The sequence below is a fragment of the Beauveria bassiana genome, assembly GCF_000280675.1.
Source record: "Beauveria bassiana ARSEF 2860 unplaced genomic scaffold BBA_S00072, whole genome shotgun sequence".
NCBI classification, from domain to species: Eukaryota; Fungi; Ascomycota; class Sordariomycetes; order Hypocreales; family Cordycipitaceae; genus Beauveria; species Beauveria bassiana.
This window is the reverse complement of record NW_007930907.1, coordinates 37,559-54,974: the sequence shown is the minus strand read 5'-3', so window position 1 is coordinate 54,974 and position 17,416 is coordinate 37,559. Positions and strand designations below refer to the sequence as shown.

General features: G+C 52.7%; 10 protein-coding genes across 10 annotated transcripts; 5 read left to right on the top strand and 5 right to left on the bottom strand.

Moving 5' to 3' along the window:
- Positions 1–265: 265 nt before the first annotated feature.
- On the bottom strand, positions 266–2,062 carry BBA_09890 (sodium/hydrogen exchanger family protein; the record flags this gene model as incomplete). The annotated part of the gene is made up of 3 exons (XM_008604987.1): positions 266–922; positions 980–1,749; positions 1,798–2,062. 3 exons carry the CDS (start codon positions 2,060–2,062, stop codon positions 266–268), a joined length of 1,692 nt encoding a protein of 563 aa, XP_008603209.1.
- A 1,401-nt stretch (positions 2,063–3,463) lies between these two features.
- BBA_09889 (putative succinyl-CoA ligase) lies at positions 3,464–5,000 on the top strand (the record flags this gene model as incomplete). The annotated part of the gene is made up of 4 exons (XM_008604986.1): positions 3,464–3,508; positions 3,589–3,684; positions 3,755–4,904; positions 4,957–5,000. The coding sequence occupies 4 exons, from the start codon at positions 3,464–3,466 to the stop codon at positions 4,998–5,000; spliced, it is 1,335 nt and encodes a 444-aa protein (XP_008603208.1).
- Positions 5,001–5,623: 623 nt separating this feature from the next.
- Positions 5,624–6,229, top strand: BBA_09888 (GatB/YqeY family protein; the record flags this gene model as incomplete). The annotated part of the gene is made up of 1 exon (XM_008604985.1): positions 5,624–6,229. The coding sequence occupies one exon, from the start codon at positions 5,624–5,626 to the stop codon at positions 6,227–6,229; it is 606 nt and encodes a 201-aa protein (XP_008603207.1).
- Positions 6,230–6,549: 320 nt separating this feature from the next.
- BBA_09887 (endoribonuclease L-PSP) lies at positions 6,550–7,000 on the top strand (the record flags this gene model as incomplete). The annotated part of the gene is made up of 2 exons (XM_008604984.1): positions 6,550–6,656; positions 6,712–7,000. 2 exons carry the CDS (start codon positions 6,550–6,552, stop codon positions 6,998–7,000), a joined length of 396 nt encoding a protein of 131 aa, XP_008603206.1.
- A 67-nt stretch (positions 7,001–7,067) lies between these two features.
- On the bottom strand, positions 7,068–8,141 carry BBA_09886 (YeeE/YedE family protein; the record flags this gene model as incomplete). Its single annotated transcript, XM_008604983.1, has 2 exons — positions 7,068–7,917; positions 7,999–8,141. The coding sequence occupies 2 exons, from the start codon at positions 8,139–8,141 to the stop codon at positions 7,068–7,070; spliced, it is 993 nt and encodes a 330-aa protein (XP_008603205.1).
- A 942-nt stretch (positions 8,142–9,083) lies between these two features.
- Positions 9,084–10,259, top strand: BBA_09885 (oxidoreductase-like protein; the record flags this gene model as incomplete). The annotated part of the gene is made up of 2 exons (XM_008604982.1): positions 9,084–9,145; positions 9,230–10,259. 2 exons carry the CDS (start codon positions 9,084–9,086, stop codon positions 10,257–10,259), a joined length of 1,092 nt encoding a protein of 363 aa, XP_008603204.1.
- Positions 10,260–10,605: 346 nt separating this feature from the next.
- BBA_09884 (uncharacterized protein) lies at positions 10,606–10,919 on the bottom strand (the record flags this gene model as incomplete). The annotated part of the gene is made up of 2 exons (XM_008604981.1): positions 10,606–10,707; positions 10,767–10,919. 2 exons carry the CDS (start codon positions 10,917–10,919, stop codon positions 10,606–10,608), a joined length of 255 nt encoding a protein of 84 aa, XP_008603203.1.
- Positions 10,920–11,912: 993 nt separating this feature from the next.
- Positions 11,913–12,875, bottom strand: BBA_09883 (rRNA assembly protein Mis3, putative; the record flags this gene model as incomplete). The annotated part of the gene is made up of 1 exon (XM_008604980.1): positions 11,913–12,875. The coding sequence occupies one exon, from the start codon at positions 12,873–12,875 to the stop codon at positions 11,913–11,915; it is 963 nt and encodes a 320-aa protein (XP_008603202.1).
- Positions 12,876–13,724: 849 nt separating this feature from the next.
- On the bottom strand, positions 13,725–15,081 carry BBA_09882 (uncharacterized protein; the record flags this gene model as incomplete). The annotated part of the gene is made up of 6 exons (XM_008604979.1): positions 13,725–14,034; positions 14,088–14,118; positions 14,169–14,236; positions 14,287–14,404; positions 14,468–14,843; positions 14,932–15,081. The coding sequence occupies 6 exons, from the start codon at positions 15,079–15,081 to the stop codon at positions 13,725–13,727; spliced, it is 1,053 nt and encodes a 350-aa protein (XP_008603201.1).
- Positions 15,082–15,802: 721 nt separating this feature from the next.
- BBA_09881 (sterigmatocystin 8-O-methyltransferase) lies at positions 15,803–17,287 on the top strand (the record flags this gene model as incomplete). The annotated part of the gene is made up of 5 exons (XM_008604978.1): positions 15,803–15,973; positions 16,036–16,162; positions 16,220–16,343; positions 16,405–16,856; positions 16,968–17,287. The coding sequence occupies 5 exons, from the start codon at positions 15,803–15,805 to the stop codon at positions 17,285–17,287; spliced, it is 1,194 nt and encodes a 397-aa protein (XP_008603200.1).
- Positions 17,288–17,416: the final 129 nt, after the last annotated feature.

Sequence of the window (17,416 nt, the reverse complement as noted above, 5' to 3'; positions counted from 1 at the left end):
GTAATAATAATTTATAAAGCTTTTAATAAATAATAAAAAAAATTTACTTCTAAGATATTTAACTTATTATATTCTTTTAAATAATTATTCTCTAAGAAATATAGCCCTTTTATTAGCCTAAATTAATATTTAACCTAGCTTTTTTACCGAAATTAGTTACTATAGGTAAGAGCTTCTATTAACGAATAAACAATTAATACTAACTAAATCGACGCGTGATACGTACGTATTGTCTCTGACGGGACTAACAATACGCTTTTTAACTTTAAGTTATACCCCAAACACCGAGCACGTCGCCCTTGACCTGCCCACCGCTTTTCTCTACCTGCCTTTCCAACTTCTTGATGCGTTGGACAAGCAGCCCAACAGCCAATGGGCCTATGACTGTGCATAACATGATGGCCCAAGTGACACAGAGGAAAATCTTCGAGTTAGGACCCGTGTCTGCTTTGTTGGTGAATATCCCCTTGCTCTCGGCAATAGACGAAATGAGAAAGCCAATCTCTCCTCGGGCCATCATAGCGCAGCCAAGAATGGAGGCAGGATAGACTGACCGTGGCTTGACACCGGCTGGTCTGGTATCCTTGGACACTTGCTTGGATCTATTTGTGCGCGACAGCACTTGACTAGCCGTGGAGACGTCATGACCACTGGCATGAGAAGCTGCTTCTCCAGCGCTGAGCATAGGCCCAGCGGTTTCCGTGGGGGGTTTGCCGGACAGTTTGCCTTTTGAACTAGAAACCTTCTTGCCACGTCTCTGAAGTGGCATTTTTGCTGCGCGCGTGAGTTTTCTGGGAAGCCGGAGTAGCCAAACTCCGCAGAATAGCTTTCCAAGCGCCATCAAGAGTGTATACACCAGCCCCTTCCAAACGATCTCGCCAGTAAACATTTCGGTGATTGGTATCGAAAATCCAATGGAAGCCTAATAGCAATGAGCTGGTGCTGAGATTGACATATGATAGGTCTTCACTTCACTCACGAAGAAGAATGGCCGCAGCACTGTCTCGACTGTCGCGGAATATACCCTATTATATGTGCCAAGGCCGGAGGCGTCGGCTGACGAGATAACTGAGCTCGTCGAGCCCGTTGCGTCTGCTGCTGCATTGGTAGGTTCTTGCTCACTTGCAACTTGTACATGATCAACTTCCGAGTCCCACCAACTGATTGAGGCTCCGGCAATATACGCAGCGAACAGATTCGATGTACCGGCATAGCTGGAAGCAGTAATGTAGCCGATTAGTATGAGTGTATGAAGTACGAATGGTGTTTGACGAGAACTCATAGCCTTGTTCAGATTGCCTTGTGGGTTGCTTCTCCGGCGTCTGTTGAGGCATGCGGTTGTAGGCGAGGCAAGAAACAGACAGATCAGAGGCGCGACAACAGCGAACCCAACTGACACTAAAAGAGGCCGCACCACAATAATCGCATTCAAGGAGCCGCTGTCCTGGCCCAAATTCGATATGACTTGTACCATGACTAGCCCAATCACATCGTCCATCATTGCAGCACTCGTCAGGACCACCCCGAGTCTGGACTGTGCCAAGCCGCTGGTACTCAGTACCGTAAAGGTAGTTCCCAGGCTAGTCGAGGACAATGCCGCGCCTGCAGCAAAGCACTGTAGCGGCGAAGCCTCAATTACATGTCGCAAAACAAAGGACAGCCCGATGGGCAAGCTTATTCCCGTTATCGCTACCCAGAGGGACAAGAAAAGGTTGGCTTTGAGAGAGGGTAGGGATGTAGATAAGCCGCCTGCTTCTGTCAGCGCCACGCATCGCAAGACCAGCGCGATTTACGGACCTTCGTAGACCAGAAGCAATAGGCCAAGATAACCCAACTGAGCAATGGCACTTTCGGCATTGGCGCCTATCCAATTCGCGCCCGGCGTGCCCCAGGCGACTCCGATAAAAACTTGCCCCAAAAGGCCGCAGTAAACAGCCTTGTCTAGCAAAAAGTTGACGACATTGAGGAGAAGCAGGAACGATGACTGGATGAGAATGGTTAAGATTTCGGGTTCGTGGTACGGCGTAGAAGCTAAGCGCATCGAGTGCTTGCTCTCCGACATTTTGATGGCCGAGAAATCGCGTACACGACGGGAGTAGAGGAGGCCATCACTAGCTCTCTGGGAAGCGCAACTGCAGGGCTGCGATGCTCCGCTTTTGTTTAGTGGCGTGAATGACGAGTGCAAATCTCAGATGGAAATGAAGAAGCAAATTCCAAGCAAGCGGCAAATTTGATTAACTTGGAGTAGCAAAAGTATCAGGGAAACGAAGCGAGCGTAGCCAGGGGGGGTCTGCGAGTGGATGGTATGATTTCTGTACGCTCCAGCAGCCCAATCAAACGTTGGGGCGTGACTTGACAAACGGCGAAACGCTGCTTATTGTTAATTCTTTCGAAGTACCGGAACGAATTGATGCGGTTTTTCTCGGTCAAATTTGCATGAGCTGTCATGCTGCCTCAACGTGGCCGCTGCAGCTTGCAGTAGCCCCCGAAAGCTTCAGGTCCGTCAAGTGGCCTGTGACGACCGCTAATCATGCCATCTAGTAGAGCGCACTCGTCGCAGATTGGGTGCGATAGGGCTACAACTTGCCCCGAATGCCGTCAACGGATGAGGTAATGCATACGCCGAAAGAAGATATTATTCAACGTCTAGTAAAATGGTTTATAAACTGTTTGAATCTGTTCGTAAAAAGATTGCTAAAGAAACTAATGGAATTAAAATATTCTCTTGATTAGCGTCTACAAGCATCTTCGCATGTGCACTTCACCAGCTCCTTTGATGTTGATTATCAGTAAAAAGATGAACAGAGAGGGAAAATCTGGGGTAATGAGGGTCCATATGCACCCCTCATGCTTCTAGCGGGGAATCGCTGCCTAAGTGATGTGAGTACTTGAGAAAGTTAAGCTTTGTCGCAGGGATCTATTGAAAGGGAAGGTCTATAGACAATGAATTCGAGCCCTACGCCGAAATGTACGCTCGTTTGTTGCATGAGAAACACTGCTGAGCCCATTCGTTATTGGGTTGCCATTGCACCATTGGTTGATGGCTCGTTTGACACAGCCTTACGTTTCTTCAATGATGGTGTTTCCGTACTTTCGCCCGGCATCTGCAAAAGGGAAAAATGAGGGGAACAATAATGAAAAGAGCAAGTAGATTGAGAAAAGAATTTTGATAAAAATTGGATTTCTGGTGAATGACGGGCCCCCGTTGTGGAACGCGCGGCAGAGCGATTTTAGCAGTGTGGAGGCAGGCGCAACGTTTATCCGCGTCCACCAGTCGGCGAAACTCGGGGACGCAAACTCGTGGCCAGAAATCGCGATTCCTGATTAAGCTTGCATCCAAACGCCATACATTATCCTCCCGTCCTTTTTCCCTCGTCAGAGCTCCCGTTCGCGACTTTCGCGATCGACTTCTTCCCCTTCCTTTGTCATCTTTCCTTCAATTGGCCTCCGCCATCTCCTCACAATGTTCCGCAGTCGCGCGCTCGCATCGGTCGCCAGAGCCTCCAAGGTGCGCATCAAGTCTCACCCTATTTTTTTCTAACCTGCTGCAAGCTTCCCGGAGCTTCCGCTAACCATCGTCAACCACAGCTCCAGGCATCGCCTGTTGTCAGACTCCCCGGTGCTACGCAACAACGCAGAGCTCTCAGCATTCACGAGTACCTCTCGGCCGACCTCCTGAGAAAGGTAAAGAAATCTTAAACCCTCGGACGACCGAACGCTTGGCCCCCAATATATGAAACTTACAAGGCAATAGTATGGTGTCGGCGTCCCCAAGGGTGCTGTTGCCCACACTGCTGAGGAGGCCAAGGCTGTCGCCAACAAGATTGGCGGCGAGGACATGGTCATCAAGGCCCAGGTCCTCGCTGGCGGTCGTGGCAAGGGTACTTTCGACAACGGCCTCAAGGGCGGTGTTCGCGTCATCTACTCTGCCCAGGAGGCTGAGATGTTCGCCCAGCAAATGATTGGCCACAAGCTCATCACCAAGCAGACGGGCGCTGGCGGCCGCCTCTGCAGCGCCGTCTACATTTGCGAGCGCAAGTTTGCCCGTCGCGAGTTCTACCTCGCCATCCTCATGGACCGTGCCTCCCAGACACCCGTTATTGTCTCCTCCTCCCAGGGTGGTATGGACATTGAGACGGTCGCCAAGGAGAACCCCGAAGCCATCATCACCACCTACGTCGACATCAACAAGGGCGTCACCGACGAGATGGCCCGCGGCATCGCCACCAAGCTCGGCTTCAGCGACCAGTGCGTCGAGGATGCCAAGGAGACTATTCAGAAGCTCTACACCATCTTCCGCGAAAAGGACGCCACCCAGATCGAGATCAACCCTCTTTCCGAGACGTCAGACCACCAGGTCCTGTGCATGGACGCCAAGTTTGGCTTCGATGACAATGCCGACTTCCGCCAGAAGGAGGTCTTTGAGATGCGCGACCCTACCCAGGAGGATGCTGATGAGGTTCGCGCTGCCAAGAGCGGTCTAAACTTCATCAAGCTCGACGGCGACATTGGCTGCCTTGTCAACGGTGCTGGTCTTGCTATGGCCACCATGGACATTATCAAGCTCAACGGCGGCCAGCCAGCCAACTTCCTCGACGTCGGTGGTGGTGCCACGCCCCAGGCCATCCGTGAGGCTTTCGAGCTCATCACCAGTGACCCCAAGGTCTCTGCCATCTTTGTCAACATTTTCGGCGGTATCGTCCGCTGCGACCACATCGCCACCGGTCTCATCAACACCGCCGAGGCCCTCAACCTCAAGATTCCCATCATCGCCCGTCTCCAAGGCACCAAGAACGAGGAGGCCCACAAGATCATCAACGACTCTGGCATGAAGATTTTCTCCATCGACGATCTCCAGAGCGCTGCTGAGAAGTCTGTCCAGCTTTCCAAGGTTGTCAAGCTTGGTGAGTCAGAGAGGCCTGCTTAGCATATCAATCCACCACTAACGAGTTGCAGCGCGCGATATTGATGTCGGTGTCGAGTTCAACCTAGGAATTTAATTGATTTGATGTACTAGATTAGTGTAAAATGTTTTTGCCGCGAGAAAGAGGGAATTGGGTCTGACCTGGGACGGCTGTGTCTATTATAGCATGCATCACTCTATGACGCAGGGTCTAACATGGGAGGTTCTGCTTGTGCTGTCCTGTCCATATGCGTTAATCCGATATTAGAGCAACTCGGCCCGCCATTCCGCTGTGATAATGAAAGAAAGCTAATATGAGCCCGAACATGCCCCATTGGAGGGTCGGCACTAATGCAGGCAACATCATCGTCTGGTCAAATACCGAACCCAGGAACAACGACTTTGTGTACCCGCAAGCAATTAAGGCAGGACATTGTCCTTTGCCGTAATCATGGTTCAACAGACGTGTAAAAGCTAGATGAAGTGGCCTATAAAAGTCCTGCTGATAGTGGTGCTGGAGAATGGCTCGACAATAACGTAATGGCCATCATTGTAACTTGTAGGCCTGCTCAGATGCCTTTGTAGTACGGCCCCACAGGAGCTTCAGGTGACAAGGAGGCCAGACAACTTTTTCTCGACCAGCACTTTTGTATCTTCAACCTCGTACAACACCTCCTGTCGACCCCCAATTGCACACACAACTGCTTCAAACCCTTTACAATGTCGTCAAGAATTGCCTCTGCGGCTCTGCGCGTCCGCACCGCCCCCATCACACTGCGCGCCGGACCGCGGTTCCAACAACCCACCCTTCTCAACCGCCTCTACTCTTCCTCGGCCGACGACCTGCCGCCGCCACCCCCCTTGCTGCAAAAGCTCAAGAGCGACCTCAAGACGGCGATGCGCGCCAAGGATGCCAACCGGCTGTCTGTGCTGCGCGCCATCATGGCCGCCAACCTCAACGCCTCCAAGACGGCGTCGCCCATCAAGACGGACGTGCAGCTGGTGGCGCTGATGCGCAAGATTGCCAAGGGCGCCGAGGACGCGGCGGCCGAGGCGCGGGCCGCGGGCCGTCAGGACCTGGTGGACAAGGAGGCCGCGCAGGTGGCCATCCTCGCCGAGTACATGCAGGGCAGCGGCGTAGCGACGCTCGGCGAGGCGGAGCTGCGCGCCCTGGTGGATAAGGTGGTGGGGGAGGTGCGGGCGGCGGGCGCGGAGGGTAGAACCCTCATGGGAAATGTGATGAAGGGGTTGAATACGGCGCTGGAGGGCAAGGATGTGGACAGAAAGTCACTGGCGGAGCTTGTTAAGAAGGTGACGGCATCGTGAGGAGACATGTGGCTGATGCAAGACAAGGGTCGGGAATGGTGAATGGACGTGTACGATAGGCTAGAGAAAAGCTTGCGCTATGTACTATATCTTTGCCGCTTCACGCATAATGTACGATGTCCGAGGTGCATTCCACATGTCTTTAGACAATTGGCGGTTGAGCCAGGATGGCTACTAGACAGCTGCTACCCCCACCTCAGCTCAACTTTGTGACTCACGACATGCTTCAACTTGCCAGTGACATTGACATGTACATGGGATGAGTATAGCCATCTTTCCAACTCCAAATCAGATTCCAAACATTTTTTCATCATTTAAACATGCCTCGACAGAACATTAGCGGCGGCTCTTCCTTTGAATACCAGATTGGCTACTGCCGCGCTGTTGTCCTCGACGACGACTGGATCGTCGTGTCCGGCACAACTGGGTAATTCGCTTCATTCTTCTGCAAAACCACGTGTATAGCTAAAGCTGTCACCAAGATACAATTATGAGACGGGTGAAATTTCCCCCGACGTCGTGGAGCAAGCTGAGCAGACACTACTCAACATTGACAAGGCCTTACAAGACGCCGGCTCCTGCATGGCTGACGTAGTCCGCGTGCACTATATCCTGCCCGACCGCAACGACTTCCCCACGACGTGGCCAGTACTGAAGAGGTGGTTTGGCGAGGTGCGCCCGGCGGCGACCATGATACAGGCGGCGCTGATGAAGGAGGAGATGAAGATTGAAATTGAAGTCACGGCCAAAAAGGGCTGCAGCAAAAAGTAGAGCTCCGGGGATGCCCACGCGAGGACCACACTTTTATAAACAGAAAACTGTTGACCTGGGTATCTAGCTAATATACAAGACTCGCAACAACAAAGCCAGCCGCAAACGTCGTCGCAATCGTAATCAGGCTCGACGTGGACAGCAGCGAGATGCCGCTGATGCCGTGTCCAGACGTGCACCCGCCCGCCATGCGCGCGCCCACCACCATCAGCGCGCCGCCCAAAACGGCCTGCGCCGGCGCGACCTCGAGCACGGGCGCGTCCACGAGCGTCGGGGCCAGCGTGGCCAGCAGCAGCGCGCCGGCACCAGCCGATACCGCAAAGAGGACGTTGGGAAACGCCGCGGGCCGCGCCGCCGCATCCTCGCCCGCCAGCGCCGCCCACACCAGGCCGCCGAGCTCGCCAAACGAGCCCGAGATGCCAATCATGGAGCCGCGCGTCGCAATCGACGCCAGCTGCGACAGGCTAATCAGCAAGCCGCCCAGCGCGCCCGGCATCTTGGTCCCCGGAAAGCGCGGGGTGTACAGCCAAGTGATGCTGACAACGGCCGCGAAGCCGGCTTCGTAGAGCAGCATGGCGGCGGGCTTGGAGATGCCGAGGTACTGGTCAATGGTGACGGTTTCGGGCTTGTTGTGGCCGGCGCGCGCGCGTTGCCGCGCTACGGCCTTGCTGAGGATGCCGGTCCAAAGGACGCCGCCGACGACGGCGCCTGCGAGCGCGTAGAAGCCGGTGTGCACGCCGGCGGCCATTTGCGCGAATAGTGTACCGGGACAGCTTCCCGAGAGGGCCATGCCGGCGCCGAGGAGGGCGCCGCCGAGGATGTTGCCGTCGTAGGTGGTGGGTAGCAGCCCGACGGGGGCGGAGGCGCGGGGCGTGAGGCGGGTGTACCCGGTGCGGTCACTAACGGCGTAGTAGACGCTACAGAAAGGGGTTGTGTGTTGTGAGTATTGGGGGACGTTGGGAGAGGATGGGGGGATCGCGGATGGAGGGGGTACGTACATGCTGGAGGCGGTGGCGGCGAGAAAGGCTTGCACCATGTGCCAGTTTTCGAAGCGAAGCTGGGCGACGACGACGGCGGGGTTGTAGAAGCCGGCGGCAATCATGGCGGCGCCAAAGGAGGCGCCGGAGAGGACGGTGGCCATTGTGCAGAGAACTGGAAAGAGATAGGGGGATGATTTTGGCGTGTGGACGCGGGAATGGGGAGAGAAGGCGGAAAGGCGGTGGTGGTTGAGCGGATGTTAGTCAACTAGGAGCGATGGATGGAGTCAGTCACGACATTGGGAGAGAAATGACGCCAAGCTGGTGGGTGAAAAGTCCCGTTGATATAACAGATTTGCCTCGCCGATGTTGGGCAAATCTAATTGATCTGATTGATACACGAGAGACGCTGGGAGGCAAGGACGCAGCTTGGCATTTGTAAAAAAAAGTCGCCAAACTTCGGCGATGTTTCGAAATTCGAAAAAAAAAAAAGAAGAAGCTCCGGGGATTAATTCGTCTTGTCCCCGAGGTTGATGTTACAGTGGCTCCGGGGTATCGATCCACTATGAAAGCCCCCGTAAGTTATCAGACAGACAGGATGCAGAGGAAAAGGAGCACGATTTAGTTCTTGCGAAATATCATTATATTTTCCCTGGTCCACTTGTTTAAAGAGTAGGACAGTCTTGTTAGGTAAGCCCTGAGCATTGACTTCACGGTCAGTGAATTATTTATCCAGTCTACGTTACGCATCCGCTCGTCCGTCGATGCCTGCATTTAGCTTCGGTTTTTACACCAGTTTTGTTTAAACTATAATCCAGCAATATATATCAAAGTATGCCATTATTCCGTACTGAATTGAAAGTGCCTCAATCATTATTTCTCCGGACTCATATCTTTAATTGACCCCGTTCCCGGCATTGGATCGTAAATCTCCCCGTCCTAGCCGAGGTAGCCACCGCCCGCGGACGTGGGGCCGGACGTCTGCCGTCACCGCAGCGCCTACATACTGGTAGCTGATATCCATATATGTTCAAACCTACCCCAGATTCTTTACCTTCATCTTCGACAAACTGCATTCCCAAAAACGTCAATTGGAAGCAGTCATCATGCCACGCTCACTCCAGCTCGTCAACATCGAAGGCGCCAAGCCCGGCAAAGTCTACTACCCGTACGCAACCTCCCCCCCCCCCCCTCCCCACCCACCTATCCCATCTTCCGCGCATCGTCATCTAATCACTTGTCGCCTTTGCAGCATCCAGGTGAAGCAGGTCCCCAAGCCCACGCCCGGCCCTCACGACGTCCTTGTGCGCATGACCGCCGCCGCCCTCAACCACCGCGACCTCTTTATCCGACAGCACCTCTACCCCAACATTGACCCCGCCAAGCCGCTGCTAGCCGACGGCTGCGGCGTCGTCGTCGAGGTCGGGTCCGGCGTCGCCCACCCAGCGCGCCTCCTGAACCAGGCCGTCATCCTGACGCCGAGCCGGGGCTGGGACCGCGACCCGCAGGGCCCCGAGGACCCGTCGCGCTTCGTCATTTGCGGCAGCCAGCAGGGCACCGACGCCGGCTGCGCGGCCGACTATGTCGTTGCGCCCGCCGCCGAGGTCGAGCTCATGCCGCCGCACCTATCCCCCGTCGAGGCCGCCGCCCTGCCGCTCGTCGGGCTTACGGGTTGGCGCGCGCTCGTGACCAAGGCCGGCATCGACGGCCCCGGCAAGAACGTGCTCATCACGGGCATCGGCGGCGGCGTCGCCCTGCAGGTCCTGCAGTTCGTCGTCGCCATGGGCAGCAACGCCTACGTCACGTCGGGCGACCAGGCCAAGATTGACAAGGCCGTGGCCATGGGCGCCAAGGGCGGCGTCGTCTACAAGGAGCCGCGCTGGGGCAGCACCCTCAAGAAGACGCTGCTGCCCAAGGGCCGCCCGTTTCTCGACGCCGTCATTGATGGTGCGGGCGGATCCGTCGTCAACGAGACGGCGTCGGTGCTGCGCCACGGCGGCATCATTGCGCAGTACGGCATGACGGTCGGCCCCAAGATGGAGTGGCTGATGAAGGCGGTGCTGGCAAACATTGACCTGCGTGGGAGCACCATGGGCTCGCGGCAAGAGTTTACAGACATGGTGGAGTTTGTCAATAAGCACAAGATTAAGCCCGTCGTCAGCCAGAGCATCCGCGGCTTGGGCAACCTCGACCAGATTAACGGTCTGTTTGACGTCATGGCTGCTGGCAGCCAATTCGGAAAGCTTGTGATTGAGATTGATGACGAGAGTGCAAAGCTGTAAGATTCGTCTTGTTATTCAACTCTGTTCTAAGATGATGTATGATTTCGTCGGCTGACGACGGCATAATGATGGCCTTTGATAGCCAGTGAAACTGATTTTACATTGCGGTTTGCAAGAAATAATGAACAACACTGCACACAAGAATAGAATTATTTACCGAGTCGTCTGGAACAAAGCTTATGCACACTGCTTAAAATAGTATCATCTGTTAATTGCCATGGAACGAATCATACGCCATGTCATACAATTCATGTCGTGCATTTCCAGTATTCGCTCTGAATAGCTCGAGTCTCAACCAACCCGATACAATCTCGTCCATCTTGGCCCCAGAGACGACTTGAGTATGCTACAGATCACTTGCCTCCTTGCCGCCGGGAGGGATGCAGTAAGGTGATCCATTTCGCCTGTCGAACCAACAAACCGTTCGCCACGGGCACTTGCCTCCAATCTGCGGCGAATCTGTTAGCAAGCCATGTCGACAATGCATTATTGTAAGAGTTCACATACAACCCATTCACCGCTTGTATTGCACACGTTCCAACCATTGCGATGAGGGTCGCATCTATACGTAGCGGGCTTGCACCTGGCCGCTGCCGACTCTGCATCGACATCGACAGATGCAGCCGCCAGACCGGCAAGAAGGATGACATAAAGCTTCATTTTGACTGGTTTGAGGTGTAATTTAAAGGTAGAAATTGGGGCAAATAAAACGTGAGAGCTTGTTTTGTAGTAGGTTTGATGAAGAGTTTCTTGATGTTGCGATGCTGGTAGCAAAGGTGGGAGAAGAGCCTGGTATTTATGTGAATTCACCCTCTTGCGACCCCGAGACCATGATGTAAATGGCGCCAGGTGCTGAAAATACTGAGGCTGGTAAGTACAGAGGCTGAGAGAGGGCTGAATGCTGTAGTCTCAGCCGTGATTCTCATGCCTACAAAGAACACTGGTGACGTTTCGGGAGTCTTTGGAATGCACGAATGGTCTCCCCGGTCGCGAGGCTTCATTCGTACATATAAAGCGACAGACCCTCGGGCTGTCGGTCTCGAATCATGGCGAATATAAGAACGATTTTCGGCCGTCATGAGAGCCGAAACGCATGCCGGTTACACCCCGTAGATTTATACTGTCGTCGTCGTCGTCGTCGTAGCTGACCAACGAGCCGGGCAGTCGATATGCACAACCAACGTCATGCCTTGCATTCCTTGCTGGAAAATGACGGGCATGTGGCTAAGACAATATGCCTCAAAACGTCCGTCAGCTGGGGCCGGAACAACGTCCGCGGTCGGCGACCTCTGCAGCTGAAATCTCAACACCAACATGACCAACTCCACAACCGTCATCCCCTCTGAGTGCTTCAACGCTTCGCCGAAGTCATTCATAGGTATCTTGACGAATAATGACGATTTTCAGCAAGCCACCAAGTATTCAGCGGCAGCCACTGAAAAAAACAGACATACTGCTGTGACATGCCTACTTTGTCGATTCGTCCATCACCTTCTTCAGCACTTCACGCCGCAACCTTTTGTTAGTGACAACATGTATAATATACTAGAAACGCTATTCGTAACGTACAACAAGATGCAACCCGTAAAACGCCCCAAATGTAAACAAGAAGCCCCAACTTTTCCCAGTCCCTGTCCCACTCGCCGCCCCTTTTTACTCGGCCTTCTTTCTCTTCTTCTTGGGCCGCTCGCCCTCCTCGGGCGGCACAAAATCAGCCTCGCGCTCCTTTGCCTTTTCCGTCTTGCGCAGCTTCTGCTTCTCCAGACGCTCCGTGCGTGCGGCCTGCTGCTTGGCCTGCTTGCTGAGAAAGTACTCGCCGCTCTCAATCTGCTTGTCGACCTTGCTCTTCTCGGGCGCGGGCGGGAACGGCGTGTAGACCTTTTTGGTCTTGTCGGTGATGTTGTGCGGCGTGCGGCGCCGGCTGAGCGTCTTGCGCTTAAAGTTGGGCAGGAAGCGGTCCCAGCTCTCGTTCTTGAGCTCCGGGTCCTTGGCGAGCTCGCGCTTGATCATGAGCTCCTTGATGTAGTAGATGGGGTGAATGTTGGCCATGCAGTCCTCGACGACGCGCCGCACCTCCTTGAGGCCCTTGTAGGGGCCCATGACGGAGACGGTGTTGCCGTGCACGAGAATGTACGTCTCCGTCAGGAGCTCGAGCGCCTTGAGGGTCGAGCCGTCGGGGCCGAGGATGCGCTGCCGGCGCTTGACGAAGCGGTCCTTGTTGCCGACGAGGTTGCGGATCTTGATGACGTCGCATGCGACACCGTCTTCGAGAATCTTGATGGCTTGCGGCGCGGGCACGCTGCGGGCTAGCAGCTTGATCAGGTCGCGCGCGTTGAGGATGGCTGCCGGATCAAACGTCTTGCGGGTCGTCTTGACCATCATCGAGCCCTCGACCAAGTCCAGGGTGCAGGCAATGCCATTCTTTTCGAGCGCCTTGGTGATGAGCGGCCAAGCCTCCCTCAGGTACACTTCGCGGTACTTGGGAAACAAGGTCATGAACGACGACTCCTCGGCAAAGGTGCCTCCAGCATTGTCCTCGGGCTTGAACTTTTCAATCTTCCACTTGTCAACATCTTCCGTATCCCACGGCTTGTCTCGATCGTGTGTCGACGGCATGGTGTCGGTTGCGCGAAATGTTCGATTTGTGGTTGAAGATTTGCCTGTACTTACTTGCTAGTCTGAAGGTAGAAAAAGATTCAGCTTTCTGCCACTTGGGAAAAAAAGGCGGTGAGAAATTTTCGGTTGGCTTCCCAATGGGGTAAGTATATTAGTCACCGTCCCGGCAGCCACCCTGGACCTCTTACAAGGATGCCGTTGCGATCGATGGCGGGCGTCAACCGCGAGAAAGGCTCAAGAAAAGGAGCAACTATAGAGAAGGATGGTTTTTGGAAATGGATTACGGGAGAATCTAAAAGTGACTATACAGGTAAGCTGATTTGACTCTTGGTGACTGTGTGAGAGTAATAGGCCATACTACGCTACAGTTTGCGGAGTAACCAAAGTAATGAACACCACTCCAAAGGGTGGAATATTAAATACCGAGAACAGCAAAAATCCGTTCGTATCATTTATTCGAGATAGAAAACGCCACATATCCGTAAGAGGAAGGCTGATTTTTAGTTATTAACTCGAAACAGGAAACGCCGGATACACGTAAATAGAAACGGGCTTTTCATGTCGTTCATTCGAAATAGAAACGCCGGGCACACGTAAATAGAAACGGGCTTTTCATGCCGTTAATCTGAAATAGAAACGCCGGACACACGTAAAAAGGAAAGAGCCTTTCTGTCATTCATTCGAAATAGAAAACGCCACATATGTATAGGAGAGAGCCTTTCCTATCATTAATTCGAAAATAAAAAAACGCCACATATAGGTAAATAGTGCCACAGCTACCAAAATCAGGCACTGTAAGGAACGACCAATTTCCACATGCTGCACCCAGCCACGCAAAGTGTTGCCATTTCATGGCCGCTCATACGAAACAGCAACGGTGATATCCCGACGAATTCTGTCAACTTCTGGGAATGCGCCTTCCTCGCTGTGAGAAACGGTGCTCATCTGATAGGCTGAAATATCCGATTCACCCTTTGTTTCGACTGTGGCTCCGTGCAGCGCGTCGTCATCGAGCAATTCAAACGGAAATTGACCGGTTCGGCGGTTCGGCACGGATCGCTGACTGTAGCTGTTTCGATATTCCTTTTGCTTCTTGGACTTTAAAATTGGTCGCAATGTTGGAATCGAGGCGGCAATGAGAACAAAGTTTGCTTCCAGACTAACACAGGTAAGCTTCCATTTTTTTGGGCAGGAGTTGACATGTTTGCTTACGTCCAGCCGATGGCGAGTTTGGCCATTTCGTCTAGAGATATAATTAGTGATGGTACAAATTGTGTTTCGAGATTAACTTACACGTCACATTCTCTGTGTTGGTGATGGCTTGGAGCTCTACTGTTTTGAAGATTGATGCGGCCATGGCGCTATGAATGTGTTAGGAAATAGACGCTATGGTGTCACCCACGACACTTACAAGACGCCAAAGCCCATCATGATACTCAGGCTGATTCGCTGCTTGAGAGACATTCTCAGATTCCAGAATAAGCTGGTTGGAAAAGCTGCCAATGTCAAATCCACCGCTGATCCGTAGGCTGTAAGGGTAGGAAATCAGTATTCCCGTCTCAAATTGATGACTTGCCGACTCCAGCACTTACACCCTTGGAAAAAACCGGCGTCTCGCTGTACCTCTTTGGGCCAGCAATCGGGATTCTCTCGGCCGTCCCAGAAGGCGGCAATGGGCCTGCACTGAGAAAAGCTGATGATGAGTGTGCCCACGTCGATGATAAAGGCGGTGATGATGACGGTCCAGAGAAGTCCGCGCCGCGTTACGGTCGGGGGCGTCAGAGAAAGGAGCATAAGGGCGAACGAGATGCGACCGAAGCAAGGACACATGATGGAGAAGAATTCGCATAGGTAGACGTATTTGAGAGTCATGGCGATGCGGTGGGGGTCCGCGAGACTGGTGATGTTTTGGCCGAGGCCGTAGTAGCAAGATACTGATAGGAGCGCGGCATTGCCCAACGATAGTAACTAGTCGCCATCAATAAATAAAACAACGATCGGATAATGGGAAAAAGGCTGGTAACGATGGAGTAGAACTAGCAGGGACGTCACTTACTAGGGTAAAGACGACGAGATAGTCGTCGATGGTGATTTTCTTCAATAGACGAGTTCGGGTATAGATGCGCCCCGAGATAATCATGATGGAAAGCGCTGTGAATACCCATGTGACGCACATGACGGAAATACCAAGCCCTTGAATCGCCATCTTGACTGTGACTCAGAGAGCAGGACTCTACCGCGAGATGAGAATGATGAGCCAGTGTTTGTTCATACAACAGTGCAATCTTGTAGAATGTGCAGGTGCGACAAGAGGGAAAATTCAAGATGCAGATTTAATCGACAAGAAGCAACCGTTTTCAGAGCATTTTTGTCGACAGGCATGCAGCAACACATGATCGCCGAGCCAAGGCTGACAGGCTCAGCATAGCATGCTGAGCGACGAGTATACACCATCCTTTCAAAATTACTAGGCATGAGGTCACAAGCGGGCTAGAAGTGAGCCCGAGGGGCCTGTAGGCAAGACATGTCAGCGTAGCATTAGAATTAGAATTTGGAACGGAATACGAAAACCTTGCCTAAAATGGCCATTGCCATTCGTTGGCTGGCACCATTGGGTTTCTAGGCTCTCTGTGGAGTCATAAAAGGACGATCGCGGCAACCACACCGTGTGGTAGGTACATGGCTGGGGGGTGTGTCTATATCGCAAGTACCTTTTTCCATCATTTTAATGCCTCGAGAAACTCTGTTGGTGGCTTGCAGGTAAGCGTCGAGGAACTCCTTTGTTCTACAGATGGATACCATGCGGGGGCTATTTCTGGGATGCCATTGTGAACTGACTACAGCTCGTCGCAACCAACAAGGCAAAGAGAAAAAAAGAAAAAAAGGAAATGCCAATCTGACCATATACAAGACACCAGACATCTACCATGGCACAAGTAAATCCGAGCATCGCGTTGATTGAGCAGCTGTCGAAGCTTTCGACTCAGCTGGCAGATGGCGACAATACAGAGGCCAAGAACCAGGCGATACAACTCAGTCGACAGCTTACCAGTAGCTTGTCTCATCCTGCCAGTTCTGCCGTTGAGTTGGCTTTTGCGGTACTTTTTTCTCGACTACCCTTTTGATATCTGACAGCTGCTAATATAGAATTCATTTGAAGCCGTTCATCACAGTAGCAGCTCGAATTGCGATTGGCATGGGCTTGTTCAAGCTCATTGCAGACAATAATGGGCCAATCTCTTCGAAAGAGCTGGCGGAAAAGTCGGGTGGTGAAGAGCTGCTAATAAGTAGGCAGACACCTTTACAACAATGACTATATATATATTTCTGACATGTTTTGTTAGTCCGCACGTTGCGACCTCTTGCCTCGGTCGGAGTCGTCAAGGAGGCGGGCGAGCGACAGTGGGAGCCAACACCAGTGACACACGCAATGGCGACCGAAGAGATTGCCGCAGGCCATAGAATGATGTGAGTCTGGATAGTATATGATATATGCGGGAAAAGTAAGCTCAAACACTGACAAACCCAGCGGCCAAATGATTGTCGGCGCGGCGCAAAAAGCACCCAAATACCTGAAAGAATACGGCTACCGGTGTCCCACCAATCCCCGCGACGGCCTCATGCAATATGCCTTTCAGACCAAGCTGACCACCTTTGAGCTGTTTAGCTCCATCCCGCACGTTCTCAAAGACTTTAACCTCTTCATGGGCAACACCATGGGGGCGCGCAACTACTGGGTCGACTGGTATCCCGTCGAGCAGCAGCTCTTGGACGGCGCGACGAACAAGGACGAGGCGCCGCTGCTCGTCGACGTCGGCGCCGGCAAGGGCCACGATCTGCTTGCCTTTTATGCAAAGTACCCCGGCAGAGGAAAGCTTGTGCTGCAAGATTTGGGCTCTGTGACGGAGAGCGTCAAGGGCACGATTGATCCCGCGATTGAGGTAATGACCTATGACTTTTTCACGGAACAGCCGATTAAAGGTGAGCTATTCAATACAGACATGAGAGAAGAAAAAGGCAAAAAGAAAAAGAAAAAGGGAAAAAAAAAAGAGAAAAGAAAAAAAGAAAAAAATTACTAACACGAGTGCACAGGCGCGCGTGCATACTTTTACCACCACATCTTGCACGACTGGTCCGACGAAAAATGTCTCGAGATTCTGGAACCTCTAAAAAAGTCCATGAAGCCCAGATATTCCAAGCTTTTGCTTCACGAGATGATTGTGCCTGCAAAGGGCGCGTCCACGTTCCATGCGATGCTGGACATGACCATGATGGCTTTTAATGCGGGCATGGAGCGGACCGAGAGTCAGTGGCGCGAGCTACTGGACAAGGCGGGATTCGACGTGGTCAAGATTTGGCTGCCGATGCAGGAGGACGCCGACGGTATTGTAGAGGCCATGCTAAAGACGTAGACATGATGATTGGTCATTTGGGAGGCAGATATTTGCTTGATACTACATGGAATAAACATCGATAGATAGATAGATAGATAGATAGATAGATGGATGGATGGATGGATGGATAGATAGATAGATGGATGG